This window comes from Mercenaria mercenaria, chromosome 11, assembly GCF_021730395.1.
Source record: "Mercenaria mercenaria strain notata chromosome 11, MADL_Memer_1, whole genome shotgun sequence".
NCBI lineage: Eukaryota > Metazoa > Mollusca > Bivalvia > Venerida > Veneridae > Mercenaria > Mercenaria mercenaria.
This window is the reverse complement of record NC_069371.1, coordinates 65,032,418-65,046,342: the sequence shown is the minus strand read 5'-3', so window position 1 is coordinate 65,046,342 and position 13,925 is coordinate 65,032,418. Positions and strand designations below refer to the sequence as shown.

General features: G+C 36.7%; 1 protein-coding gene across 2 annotated transcripts in view; it reads left to right on the top strand.

Moving 5' to 3' along the window:
* LOC123531218 (cytochrome P450 3A14-like) overlaps positions 1–6,306 on the top strand; it is a 58,056-nt gene extending 51,750 nt beyond the window's left edge. For both annotated transcript variants that reach the window (XM_045312012.2, XM_045312013.2), the window contains 2 exons: positions 712–874; positions 1,567–6,306. In XM_045312012.2, coding sequence (XP_045167947.2) covers positions 712–874; positions 1,567–1,641 — 238 coding nt within the window. In that variant the 3' untranslated portion in view covers positions 1,642–6,306. The remainder of the gene's footprint in view (positions 1–711; positions 875–1,566) is intronic.
* Positions 6,307–13,925: the final 7,619 nt, after the last annotated feature.

Here is a 13,925-nt window from a genome sequence, read left to right as displayed (position 1 = left end):
TAATGTGTTTTCAAAAATTAGGTGACTAGGGCAAATCAAAAGAAAATCTTGTTTACAGTCTTAAGTTCACAGTTAAAGTTTGAAACTCATGAGAATTGGTCAGAATGTTTGTCTTGATGAACTCTAGGTCAATGTCGAATCTTGATTATTTGGGTCAAAAACTAGGTCAGTAGGCCAGATCAACTCTGGTGAGCGATATAGGGCCATCATGGCCCTCTTGTTTAATGAATGTGTAAATTCATACACAATTATAAGAAAGTGAGCTTAAAAGTAAAACAAGCATTTTATTTTATTTCTTCCAATAATTGAAGAATACAGTATACAAGAAAAATAATATAACTATTTGTTGTTGAAGATGGTGACTGAAATACCTGGCTATTGGCTAACAGTCAGGGCCTCATTACTGCGTAAACAGTGGTGCTTGAGTCGGATATCTCTTTCAGATCTGTATTTTTAAGCAGTTAAAGATTGTTATAATCTCACACCAGAATTTCAATTGGAATACATTTGTCTCATAGATGAGAAGCCACTATGGCCAATGAAAAGGATATTTTTACGTAAGAACAGTCATCACCAGATGCACTACTTTCATGAGTGCGTTTTGATATATTTCTAATAATTCAATAAGTCAAAGAAAATATCAGCAAATTCAACAGTCCTCGCAAATGTAACAGGAATTAAATTGTTGCTGCATTTATTGTTTTATTCCAGATTTACGTCTGAGGAGAAAGCTAAGCGTGACCCATTTGTTTTCATGCCATTCGGCCATGGTCCAAGGAATTGTATTGGAATGAGGTTGGCGTTGTTGGAGGCAAAAATTGCAACTGTTGCAATACTTAGAAAGCTGAAGTTCGTGAAATGTGCAGAAACTGAGGTAAGTTGGGCTGTGCTATGAGAAAATCAACATATTGGCTTTGCGACCAGCATGGATCCAGACCAACCTGCGCATTCGTGCAGTCTGGTCAGGATCCATGCTGTTCCATTATGGTATCTCTAATTGCAATAGGCTTTGAAAGCGAACAGCATGGATTTTGACCAGACTGCGTGGATGTGCAGGCTGGTCTGCATCTATCTTGTTGCGAACCCAGTATGTTGGTTTTCTCATGGCGTGGCTCATTTAATTTTTCAACAGATTTGTCAACTGACAGTTAGGAGACATTACCGACCAAAACAGTTTGTGATTGCTTGTTTGCAACCTTGCTAAACAGGATACTTCATACTTACTTTCTTAGGTTATGACCATTGGAAAATTAAGGGCATTGGGGCTGGCAGAAAAAAAGAAACTTTTTGTCCCAAACATTTACCATAGCAGGGAAATAATTATTCTGGACGGAAAGACGCCTATTTTATTCAAATTTGTTTTTTTTTTTGCTCAAAGACCAAGGTCATGAGGACCTAAAATGACTTTCTCAAATGTTTTATTTTCTGACTCTCATTTTCAGCAAGTATAATAGTAAACAATGACTAAACAAACAAGTTGAGGAAGTTTCCTGTCCTTCATTCGCTAACAACGATACTTGAACATTCCTTGATCATCTTTTATGAGATAGATATGTTTTCTTTCAGGAGAACTTACAGCTAATTAAAGGAACGTTTTTGAAACCCAAGAATCCGATTAAAGTTGGAGTGGTGCTCAGATAAACTTCAAAGCAAAGATTTTAGCCATGTAGACCTATCAATCAACAAATATTAGTCATAAAAATGAGCCATAGTAATAGGATATGGTATTCTGTAACCTGTTAATTGATGTATAGATTTATGTCTTTTGGGTGATGATGATGAGGGGTGAATAGCTTCCTTTTAGGACTTTGTTTGAATGGAAGCTTACATATAAAGTGTTAGAAAAAGTTTGCATTGTTTATATGATCACAGTACTTCAAATTCCTGAAACAGTTCACTTTTATATTTACAGTTAAGCTTTCAATATATAGTGAAATTATATTATTATTTTGATATGCTGGGTAGATTCCAAATCGGCATCTGCGAACATGTTTGTTCATATCATAATGCTGGCGTCTATTTGTTAGGAATATATTTAACTCGGGAGCCACTCCCCCCCCCCCCCCCACACACACACCCCTCGCTTAGCTCAATAGGGAGATTGCGGGATTGTTCGATCTCTTGGCGGGGCATATGTTCTCCAGGATGATTTGATAAAAGACTGTGTCTGAAATCATTCATCATCGACCTCTTATTCACATGGAGCAGTTACATGCAGAGAACAGGTTTGTACTGGTAGAGAATCCAGGAAGACTGGTTAGGTTAACTGCCTGCCGTAACATAACTGAAATACTGTTGAAAAACGACGTTAAACCCAAAACAAACAAATATTTTACCTGGATTTTGCAGTCTTCTAAACACATTTCAAACATTATTGATGTTTTATTGAAACGTTATGGTGATTGGACATAGGGCAATATTATTCCAATCAATAATGTATACAATTTAGATTGTTACAGCCATCACAGCTAAATCTTACTCACATCTTAACGTTTTATGCTCTCGTTTGTGCCCTGACAAATATCATAGTCTTCCAGAACTTCATCCTAGGCATTTACGAGAATATTTCTACTTTTTCTTGTGTCCTTTGACTTCCACTTCGCAATACGTTATTTTAATTCATATCTTTTACTTCATTGTCTATGTAACATGCTGTTGATGGTATTTTTAGCTCACCTGTGATGTAGTGACAGGATGAGCTTTTGTGATCGCCCTTCGTCCGTCTCCGTCGTCTATTCACAATTTATTGTGAACAGGATAGAGACCAAAGTTTGCAATCAGTTTTAATTAAACTTGCCGCAACTTGTATTGGCATAATATCTCGATTCCTTAGTAAAACTGGCCAGATCCCGTCATGGTTTCCAGAGTTATGGCCCCTTAAAGGGCCATCATTTGCTATTTCTTGCTTATGAACACGATAGAGACCACATTTTGCAATCAACTTTTATCAGACTTGCACACAACTTGTATTGGCATAAAATCTCGATTCCTATAGAAAATCAACCAGATCCCATCATAGGTTCCTGAGTTATGGCCCCTTAAAGGGCCGAATTTGCTATTTTAGCCTGTGAACACGATACAGACAACACTTTGTAATCAATTTAACCAAACTTGCACAAAACTTGTATTGGCATAACATCTGGGTTCCTTTTGAAAATAGGCCAGATCCCATCATGGGTTCCATAGTAATGGCCCTTTAAAGGGCCAAAATTTGCTGCAAATTTTGCAGCCATATAGAGATTTCATTTATGGTCGATCACAAACTAGCAAAATATATTTAACAACAATAGAGCATGGATTCCATGATGAATACGTCAGACATTTGGGAGTTACGGCCTGTGATTGACTTTTGAGAGTGCCAAATTTTGTTAATTTTGACCTTCTGGACAAGATAGAGGTGACATTTTACATTCAATTTTAATCACTTTTACAGTCACAAAAAGTCACAATAAGGAATCGGTTCCTTTCGAAAAGCAGCTGGATTCCATCCTGGGTTTTAGAGTAACTGCTCCTGAAAGGGGCCCTTTCAGCCATTTAGATATTTCATTTATGCCTTGATCTGACACTAACTTGCACATAATGTTTATCTTGAAGATCTCTGGGTCAAGTTCGAAACTAGGTCATGTAGGGTGAAAATCTAGGTCACTCGGTCAGATGAAAGGCAAATCTTGTTGACACCCTAGAGGCCATATTTATGACCCTGTCTTCATGAAACCTGGTCAGAATGTTTATCTTGATTATTCCTAGGCCAGGTTCAAATCTGGGTCATTCGGGGTCAAAAACAAGGTCATCACTCAGATCGAAAGAAAAGCTTGCTCACACTGTAGAAGCCACATTAATGGTCTTATCTTTATGAAACTTGGTCAGAATGTTTATCTTAATGATTCCTGAGTGAAGTTCGAATCTGGGTCATCTGGGGTCAAAATCTAGGTCACCTGCTCAGATCAAAGGAAAAACTTGTTAACCCTATCAGCATGAAACTTGGTCAGACAGACTAATGTCAGTTGATAGGTAGAGCATTTGGTTTCAGCTCAGTAACTACAGAATGCTTAGGCCTACAGTGGTAGAGAGTTTCATAGAATGATTGCTTTTGTTCAGTAAATAACCCCTATTGGTTTTTGGGGTCCGATCTTCGATAACTGAAGAACTCTTAGGCCTACGAGCCTCAGACTTCAGAGGATAATTGCCAGTGGCCGAAGGAAAAGCTTGTTAACAATGTAGACATTTACGACCCTTTCTTCATGAAACTTGGTCTGGATGTTTATCTTAATGATTATGAGGCCAAGTTTAACAGGTGAGCGATATAGGGTCATCATGACCCTCTTGTTACATTACTTTGTTAGACGACCATGTGTTAGACTAGCTATAGTCAAATATGTTATCCTCTTTAAATAAAGTTACTATTATTATTATTATCCCCCGACGAAAGTCGGAGGGATACAGTTTTGGCGTTGTCCGTCCTTCCGTCCGTCTTTCCGTCCGTCCGGAGCCATATCTAGGAAATGGTTGGGAATATTTATTTAATACTTCATATATATGTTCACCACTATGAGTTCTTGCGGCCCGTCAAGTTTCAGTCAGATTGCCCAAGTAACACCAGAGTTATGGCCCTTAGAAGTTTCTAGTGTTAACTATATAGGGTACTATAAATATGGCAATTTCTGCATCATAACTTTTGATATATTTGACCTAGAACTATGAAACTTAAACAGAATTTAGATCACCATAATGTGGTTGTGTACACACAATTTCATTCGGATTTATTTGTAAATTAAGAGTTATTGCCCTTTAATTGTATAAAAATCCACATATTTGTACATAACAAACTTACCATTTGGTAGAATTTCATTAAATTTCTTTCATTCTTTTCCGTGAACATTTATTGTATACATGTGAAGTTGTGTACCCACACCTGGTCACCCCCTTACCTTGATCACACACCTCCCCCCCTATCCCCCGACACCCCACCCCACTCCCCCCACAAAAAAAAAACATTCATTCCTTATTTTAGTTTTTTTTCAAACAAACTTCATATACATGTTCACCACTATGAGGTTATGGGGCCCATCAAGTTTCAGACAGATTGCCCAAGTAACACCAGAGTTATGGCCCTTAGAAGTTTCTAGTGTTAACTATATAGGGTAATATAGATATGGCAATTTCTGCATCATAACTTTTGATATATTTGACCTAGAACTATGAAACTTTAACAGAATTTAGAGCACTATAATGTGGTTGTACACAGACAATTTTGTATGGATTTCTTTTGTAACTTCAGAGTTATTGCCCTTTAATTGTCTAAAAATCCACCTATTTGTACATAACAAACTTACCATTTGGCAGAATTTCATTAAATTTCTTTCATTCTTTCTGTGAACATTTATTATAAACATGTGAAGTTGCGCACCCACACCTGGTCACCCACTTGCCTTGGTCACACCCCTTCCCCTCCCCCCCCCCCCCCCCCCCCAAAAAAAAAAAAAATAAATAAAAAAAATTTTCATTTCTTATTTTAGATTTTTTTTCAAACCTTCCAGGTTGTACCATTCCCCCGATCATGCATCCTCTGCCCCCCACACCCTCCACTTCACCCTTTTACCCTTTTTTTTCATTTTTTTATTTTTAATCAATATTTATAATCAACATGTGAAATTTTGTTTCCTCTCCCGTGTCCTGCACCCCCACCCCCTAAAAAAATAAATATATACATATATCTATATATATAGATATATATATTTCCATTCCTTTTTTTTTTTTTTTTTTTAATGTTCAAACCTTCAACATGTTAAGTTGTGACTGCACAAACCTTGCCAAGATATCTTACCTCTGTTCTTTTAAGTTCAAATGTACATGTTAAACAGCAACCCCTGGTGCCAAACCACTCAAAGACAATATTTCGTTCCAGTTAAACTTCAAGCTCACATTTCAACAAACTGCATTTAATTTTAAAAGCTAAGCTTATTACATTACATATCCCATTCAAAATAAATTCTTTAGTCATGATCAAAGTATCATACATTTATTATGTACTCTTTAATTAAACATTTGTTTTCTGTTAAATTTATTTTGACTAATGAAATTATTTGCTTCTTATTAACATCCTAAACTTTTTGCCGGATATATTTTTTTGCCATTCCTCACCACAAACCCTTTCGGCGGGGGATACCAATTCATCGAATTTGCTTGTTATTATTATTTTTACTAATATTGATATTAAGCAGAATCGTTTGTACTTTAATTCTTTTAGTCTGCATCTTACTTCTTCATTGCAACATTTTCATGAGCAATTTGTAACATTCTAATATCAGAGTTGGTAAAATCAGGGTTCCCATGGTCAGGGAAAAGTCAAGGAAAAACATATTTTTTCAAGGTCCGGGAAAAGTCGGGGAATTTTTGATTGGTTAGGGAAATTTTGAAATAGAGCAAAGCTCAGGGAAATCTTGAACTAGAAGTCAAGAGCCAAGGAATCAATTTGTAAAAAAAAAAATAAAAGGCTACAGCAGTTCCTTTTATTTTGGCTAAACCAAGCATTTGTAGAAATATTTCAGTCAGCTATTCTTGATTTCACATCCAAACATAGTTTATCAGGTTAACTGACTGTCCTCACATATCTCAAATATTGTTGAAAAGCAGCGTTTTAAACCCAAAACAAAGAAACAAACAAATCTTTAATTTGAAATTCAACATTTTATTTTATTTTTCAAAGTATTTTGATATTATCCCTACTGTAAGTAAAATAGAGAATATGCAAAAAAAAGCCTTTAATAAAAATTGCAAAACATTCTAATGTTCAATTCATTTGGTATTGTACTCTGAAAATGGTATTTGAAACTTTTCAGTCTATTATAATATCTTTTTTTAGCTCACCTGTCACGTAATAAGCATAAGCACTGAAATTAACTTGTTGCAAATATACTCTAATTTTAATGTTACAAACTGAATTATATTACAAAAGTGACCTGTTTTAAAATATTATTATTCAAGGTGTAATATGTTAAATGTTGTTTTACTAAAAAACTTACCTATTTCATAGTATTATTATTATTCAAGATTTTATATATTAAATGTTTAAGAAAAAAAAATGGTTTCATTTATTATGTCCCTCATTTGGATCCTGCAATTACTCAGATAGAATTCAAACTAGGTTAATAAAACTTTGCATATGAAAAGAGGGCAGTATGTAGATTATGCACATACATGATTTATGATTGTAAGTCATAGGTCAAGGTCAATATTGATGGTCAAGTAAAACTTGTTTATGCATTGATGGATTATCTGAGTGCTACACACAGATTTTCCCCACGATGAGACAATGTGTCAACACATGATCCTGAAGCATTTTTATATACACTCACACACGTTTCCCACAACCAGATGATGTATTGCTTGTGTTACTTACATGACACGTGTTTATTTATCAGAGGTCAAAGTTACCATTGAAGGTCAAGTATTAAGCTTTCTGTTTTTCATGACTTAATTGTATTAAACGAATTTTTATTACTACATAGAAATATTCCCCATGATTAGACTTGGTGTCGCACACATGATCTAGATCCATGGTTGTAGGTCAAGGTCACTATCGAAGGACGAACAAAATTGTTTCTGCTCCATAACTTTTATGTGCATTGAAGGATTATCTTCGTAATGCACACAAATGTTCCTTATGATGAGAGAATGTGTTGCGTGCGCGATCTTTGCTTGTAGGTCAAGGTAGGTAATGAAAATTGAATAAAATAGTTCTTGTTCCTTAGCTCTGAAATTCCTTAAAGCACTTGTTTCAAACGCTATTGCCAACAGCCACAAGCCGGACGAACACTAACAACAGTTTTTCACTAGTAGAGGACTTCTGTCTTGCCATTTACCACTGTAATACGTGCTTGTTTCAGTTTGTGGCGAAAGTGAATCTCCAGTCTATTAGACAAAATTTCTTGCTTAGCTTTTATTACATTCGAAACTGAAATAAGACGCATGGGGTGGGTGGAAGCAATAAACATCGTACTCACAATATGAAATATCGATCGTAGACCTTCGATTTTTATACATGGCGGGTGACTGTATTGATATTCTGTCTTATCGCGCGGGAGGTTTCCTTGTGATAATCGTGCAACATCGGGTATTTCCTTATTCTCCGTCTGTTGCGAAGCATTACGGTTGAGATGATCAGCTTGTCCTTACGAATGAAGACTTTAGACAGACCAAGTATAAAGCGTTTTATTTATGATAATATTCCCATCCAATCGATTTTCTATCAGCTGGATTATTTATGGTTTACAAAAAAGCAAATAATAGGAAAGATACTTGGACTTTGTCTGTTGAAGTCATGGTAAGGTGTTCATACAATCAACAACTTTAAGATTGTGGTGTGTACATTTCGCTGTCTGATATTCACACCTGTAAAGATGAAATTTGGTTTCAAGTATTGTACATAGCATATACAGTATTATACGGATCACATCTAGACACAACCGCTCGCAGACGAAATATACTGGCTTTTGTCACTATTTATATAATTCGGTGTTCTGTATGTCAACTTATTCCTATGTTTTGATTGTAATCAGTGACCCTCAATGTAAAACTTATTCAAATGAACAATCACGCAAAATATGGAATTCATTTGGTGGTAAAGTGTTCCAAACTCCTTTCGGACTGGAGGTGTTCCAATATCGCTAGGAATGCGCACATAAGCCATCATGGACCTCCTTGGACAATGTTATCTAAATAATGAAATGAGCCGCACCATGAGAAAACCAACGTAGTGCATTTGCGACTAGCATTGATCCCGACCACCCTGCGCATCCGTTCAGTCTGGTCAGGATCCATGCTGTTCGCTTTCAAAGCCTATTGCAATTAAATAAACCGTTACCGAACAGCATATTGATCCTGACCAGACTGCGCGAATGCGCAGGCTGGTCTGGATCCATGCTGGTTGCAGATGCACTATTTTGGGTTTCTCATGGCGCGGCTCAATTATATTTAATATACATGAAGATCCTTTTGGATAATAGAATAAGCAAAATATTAGCATGGCTCATGAGTGGTAATGGAAAGTGCAACACCTCACTCGCACCCTCTACCTCCTAGCATCGGCTTGACAGAAATATTGAATGGAATCGGTGATCTCAAGGACCAGAAAATATAACAAGACGGAATCCAACTACTGGGAGACTTTTTACGGCCGCCAAACTCAATTTAAAAATTGCTGTTGTGATACTTAAAGGTATACTGGACCCGAATTTCAACATGAACAAACACTACATGTAGCTTATGTTAACAGAGAATTAACAAGTTTGTATGTATTAACTGTACAATGCAGCATAGGTTTTAAAAAGTACAGGGTTTATACCCGATACCTGTATAGCTTAACACAGTATAAATGTATACTAACCGGAGGACTAAAAAAGAAACTAGTTTTTAAACACTCAACTGGTTAACACTTATTAACAATATATTTATATGTTATTTAGTAAGTTGATATATATATATATATATATATATATTTGGTGGGTATTTTTTCTCCATTCGAAGTAAATATATATGAATTTGAAACAATTAAGTGAAAGATAGCCATTGGATATTTTTTATAAAATTCATAAGAGAAACATTTCGAAGCATAGAATGTAACCAGCACTTACGAGTTTTTGTACGTGTGTCCATTCGATGTGCACACGGGGTCTCCCCCAACCGGACAGTCCATGTAACCGAGACGAATACACATGCGATCAATGAAAGACTCTGTGAAGGGAGCCGCGGACGTAGTATCAGTTGCAGTACAGGCTCCGTAATGTTTCACATGAATGTTCTTATCAACGCAATGGGCACGGCTGATTTCACATCTAGAAGTAAAACAAAAACGTTAACTGTAGTGAACCCGGTAATGTCTCTCGGTAATTTTACTCTCAAATGGATGCGACATTCTTCGTACATAAAAAGTCAGAATCGTTCTTATCAGATTTTTAGTGTTATTGACATAATTACTTACTTTAATGGACTCTCAAGGGTCGATGCCAGTTTATAAATAAGCGAAATTAGATTTCATAAAATTTCATAAATAATTTTACTGTTAGATTTACTATAATCTTCACCGAAACGTTGACAATACGTCGCGGCTAAAGAGTACCAGTTCTTCACCACGTGTTACAATTTGAAATTAATGTATTGGTAGTTTTACAATGCTCACTTGTTCTTATACGTGACAAGATCAGTTCCACATCTAGGATCGGGAAAAATAGATCACAGTCCACTGTTGTTGAGTTCACCCAGCAATCATAGAAGTCTTTCTCCGTCGCCGTAACTAAAACAAGGGATAAGCGTTATCTATAGAACATAATTGAGTTTAATCATCGTATAGCAAAAGTCACATGCTTCTTTTAGTAGTATTTCATCGGTTTATTTGACAGCAAACATGGTTAACAAAACATTGGTTAAGATCACCTACCATTTTGCATGAACTGTCAGAGAATAAGGTATTAATAAAGGAATCGGTGGTATTAAGGAAAGTACTTGTGCCAGTAAAGTGAAGTTTCTTGAAATCAGTTTTTTTAACCATCGGTTTCGAAGCCTTTAAGTAACACAACATATGAGCCGTGCCATGGGAAAACCAACATAGTGGCTTTGCGACCAGCATGTATCCAGACCAGCCTGCGCATCCGTGCAGTCTGGTCAGGATCCATGCTGTTCGCTAACAGTTTCTCTAATAGCAATAGGCTTTGAAAGCGAACAGCATGAATCCTGACCAGACTGCGCGGATGCGCAGGCTGGTCTGGATCCATGCTGGTCGCAAAGCCACTATGTTGTTTTTCTCATGGCACGGCTCATATAAAGCTCATTCTATGTAAAGTTATTCTTCACTAAATTTCTATACTCACTGTTTTTTACCATCAACACAATGCCAACTTCCTTCGTCTTATAAAAGTCTCCAGCAATGTTTGCCGTACAATACAGCGATTGTAATGAAGCATTTGGTTCTACAGATAGGTTCACAGAATAAGTTCCATTGTATGAAGTACTACCCTTCACTGAGGTATCCTCGATAATTTTCACAGATACGTTCGTTTGTGTTCCGTTATAGATGACGGCCATGGTCGGCTCTGGATTGCTGCCTGTAGCCTTGCATGTTACCTGATATGATACAAGAAATCTGAGATCCTTATTCAATATGGAATATAGGTTCGTTATATGTACTGTATTCATGAAATACCAATACTGACATCTAAACAAGACAATATAATCAAATTATTAGTGTCGCATATTCTGTTATGTCATACAAGTTTTTGTAGGGTTTAACGTTACACCCACACATTTGTAGGTCATATGGCGACTTTCCAGCTTGATGATGGAAGAACAGCCCTGGTGCCCCTCCGTGCATTATTTCATCATGGGCGGGCACCTGGGTAGAACCACCGATATTCTGTAAGCCAGCTGGATGGCTTCTTCACTTGAAGAATTCAACATCCCGAGTGAGGCCCAAACCAACATACAATTAACTGTCCGAAAATTTAGGTCTAACTAGAAGGTGTTTTTGTCACAAAAACAAATGTCTCCCCCTATGTATACCTTTAGCTTTGGTGGCCATTTTGTGCGGAGAAGCGGAACGTGTCGGCAATATGCACGACTAGGCTTGATACTGTGAAGTTTTGTCGAAATCTGTCCAGCAGTTTGACCTGTGAAAGCCGGACAATATTTTTCTATCTTTAGCTCTGCCGGCCATTTTGTGCAGCGAACGAAACGTGCCGTCGACATGCACAACTAGGGTTGGTACTGATCACTCCTGTGAAGTTTCGTCGAAACCAGCCAGCAGTTTGACCTGTGAAAGCCGGACAAGATTTTTCTATTTTTAGCTCTGGTGGCCATTTTATGTAGCGAAGCGACATGCACAACTAGGGTTGGTACTGATTTCGTCAAAATCCAGCCAGCAGTTTGACCTGTGAAAGCCGGACACCATTTTTCTATTTTTAGCTCTGGCGGCCATTTTGTACAAAGAAGCGGAATGTGCTGGCGATATGCACAACTAGGGTTAGTATTTATCACTCCTGTAAAGTTTCGCCGAAATCCAGCCAGTAGTTTGACCTGTGAAAGCCGGTCAAGATTTTTCTATTTTTAGCTCTGGCGGCCTTTTTGAGAAGCGAAGCTGAACGTGCCGGTGATATGCAAAACTGGGGTTGGTACTGATCACTCCTGTGAAGTTTCGACGAACTCCAGCCAGCAGTTTGACCTGTGAAAGCCGGATAAGCTTAATGCGGACGGACGGCGAAGGCAAAAACAATATGTCTCCCCCATGTATGGGGTAGACATAATAAAACATTCACTCTATTTCATATAAGTATAAATAAATAGGAAATGTACACAGGTCTACACCTGGATTCTGTCTAAGTTGCTTGTCATAATTGCGTACCAATTACAAATACCTTGTACTGCCCAGGCGCAATATTCACTGTGTGTCCTTGACTTCTGTTTGATTCCGTTATCATGAATCCGCCAGTATTCTAAAGCGACAATGATAATGTCTCCACAGGATCTGTAGAAAAATATAAGATGAAACGGAAACTTTATTCGGGCATTGCAAAAATATACAGGCAACTATTCAAGTTCTGGTGATTTGTTATACAATGCGGTCTTAAATTTACGAAGTAAGCGTAATAAGATATGACTTGATTGGATCTTCGAAATATTTAGACAGAACTGTGCCCCTTGCAACCTGTTTTTCTCAGAGATACTATGTTCAGTTAATCGGAACCCATCCCCAATTTTGAGCATAAAATATACGAGAACCGCAACTCTTGTCGGTTTTGATTTTTTGCCTTGCGCGCCGTTGTAGTTGTTTCCCTTTACACTAAAATATCGATAAACAGGTATCTCCCGATTAGTCAAACCGCTGCTGTAGACCCAGACTTCACGCGCGTCAACCGACAAGAAATTAGTAAGATAAGAGATAAAAAGGAGGAAGCGGATAACGGTATATATGGCTTTTTGAAAAGCGCATCTTCAGTCTTCGTAAGATAGAGTTATTGGAGTAAGCAAATTAAAGCAGAATATAACACATCTTTAAGGCACTGTAATTAATTGTATTTTAATTGAAAAAATGTGGACTTTGCTAGATAACGACCTTGTACCATGAATTTAATAATTATATGTTTAACAGCAAGCAAAATGTACAAAATATTCTGCCGTAATGCACAATGAGTTTCTAATGAAACTGCGTGGATTTTACAGTAAAAATACTTGTTCAGAACAAAGAGCTATAAAAATAATGTATTTTCAGTTCTTTGTTCAGAATGACCGAATCGTTATGCGTATGTAAGGTGTATTTTCGGTCATGTAATATACTCATAATGCTGGGTTAAGTTATAAGTTTCGTTTAATGTATGGACCGAAAATATGAAAGTCAAAAATGCTACCTTTTAATCGTAAAGGATATACATAAAACATCACACAAAACAACTCTTTTTATAAATCCCCTTTTTAAAGCCCTTTTCTGTGAAACGAAATGTTATAAAATGTTCTCAAGGTTTTGTTGTGTGGTTTTTTTTTTTTTAATTATTATTTATCGCCCTGCAAATTTCAATTTTCACTTTGCTGCATATTGACTATAAGTGTTTTACGCGTGATGTTTTGTGGGCCTTTGCGAATACACAGGATGGAGACGAGATAAACACCCCCGGCTATGCTTATTACCCCAAAATACATCTGTAATAAAAATCAAGAGTTGCAAGAGACTGTAATGTACATTTGTTAAAAAAAAAATTATAGTAGTCTTAAACACATATTATCTTACATTTTATAATTAATCTAAAATATCGGTTTGCTCATGATTAAAATTATTGTATTATTTTCTTTTTCACATTTATAAAACTTCAATGTTTCACAATATTCGCAGTAAGATCATAAAACACTTGTCAAGTATATGGGTAGAGAAGTGTCTCCCACGC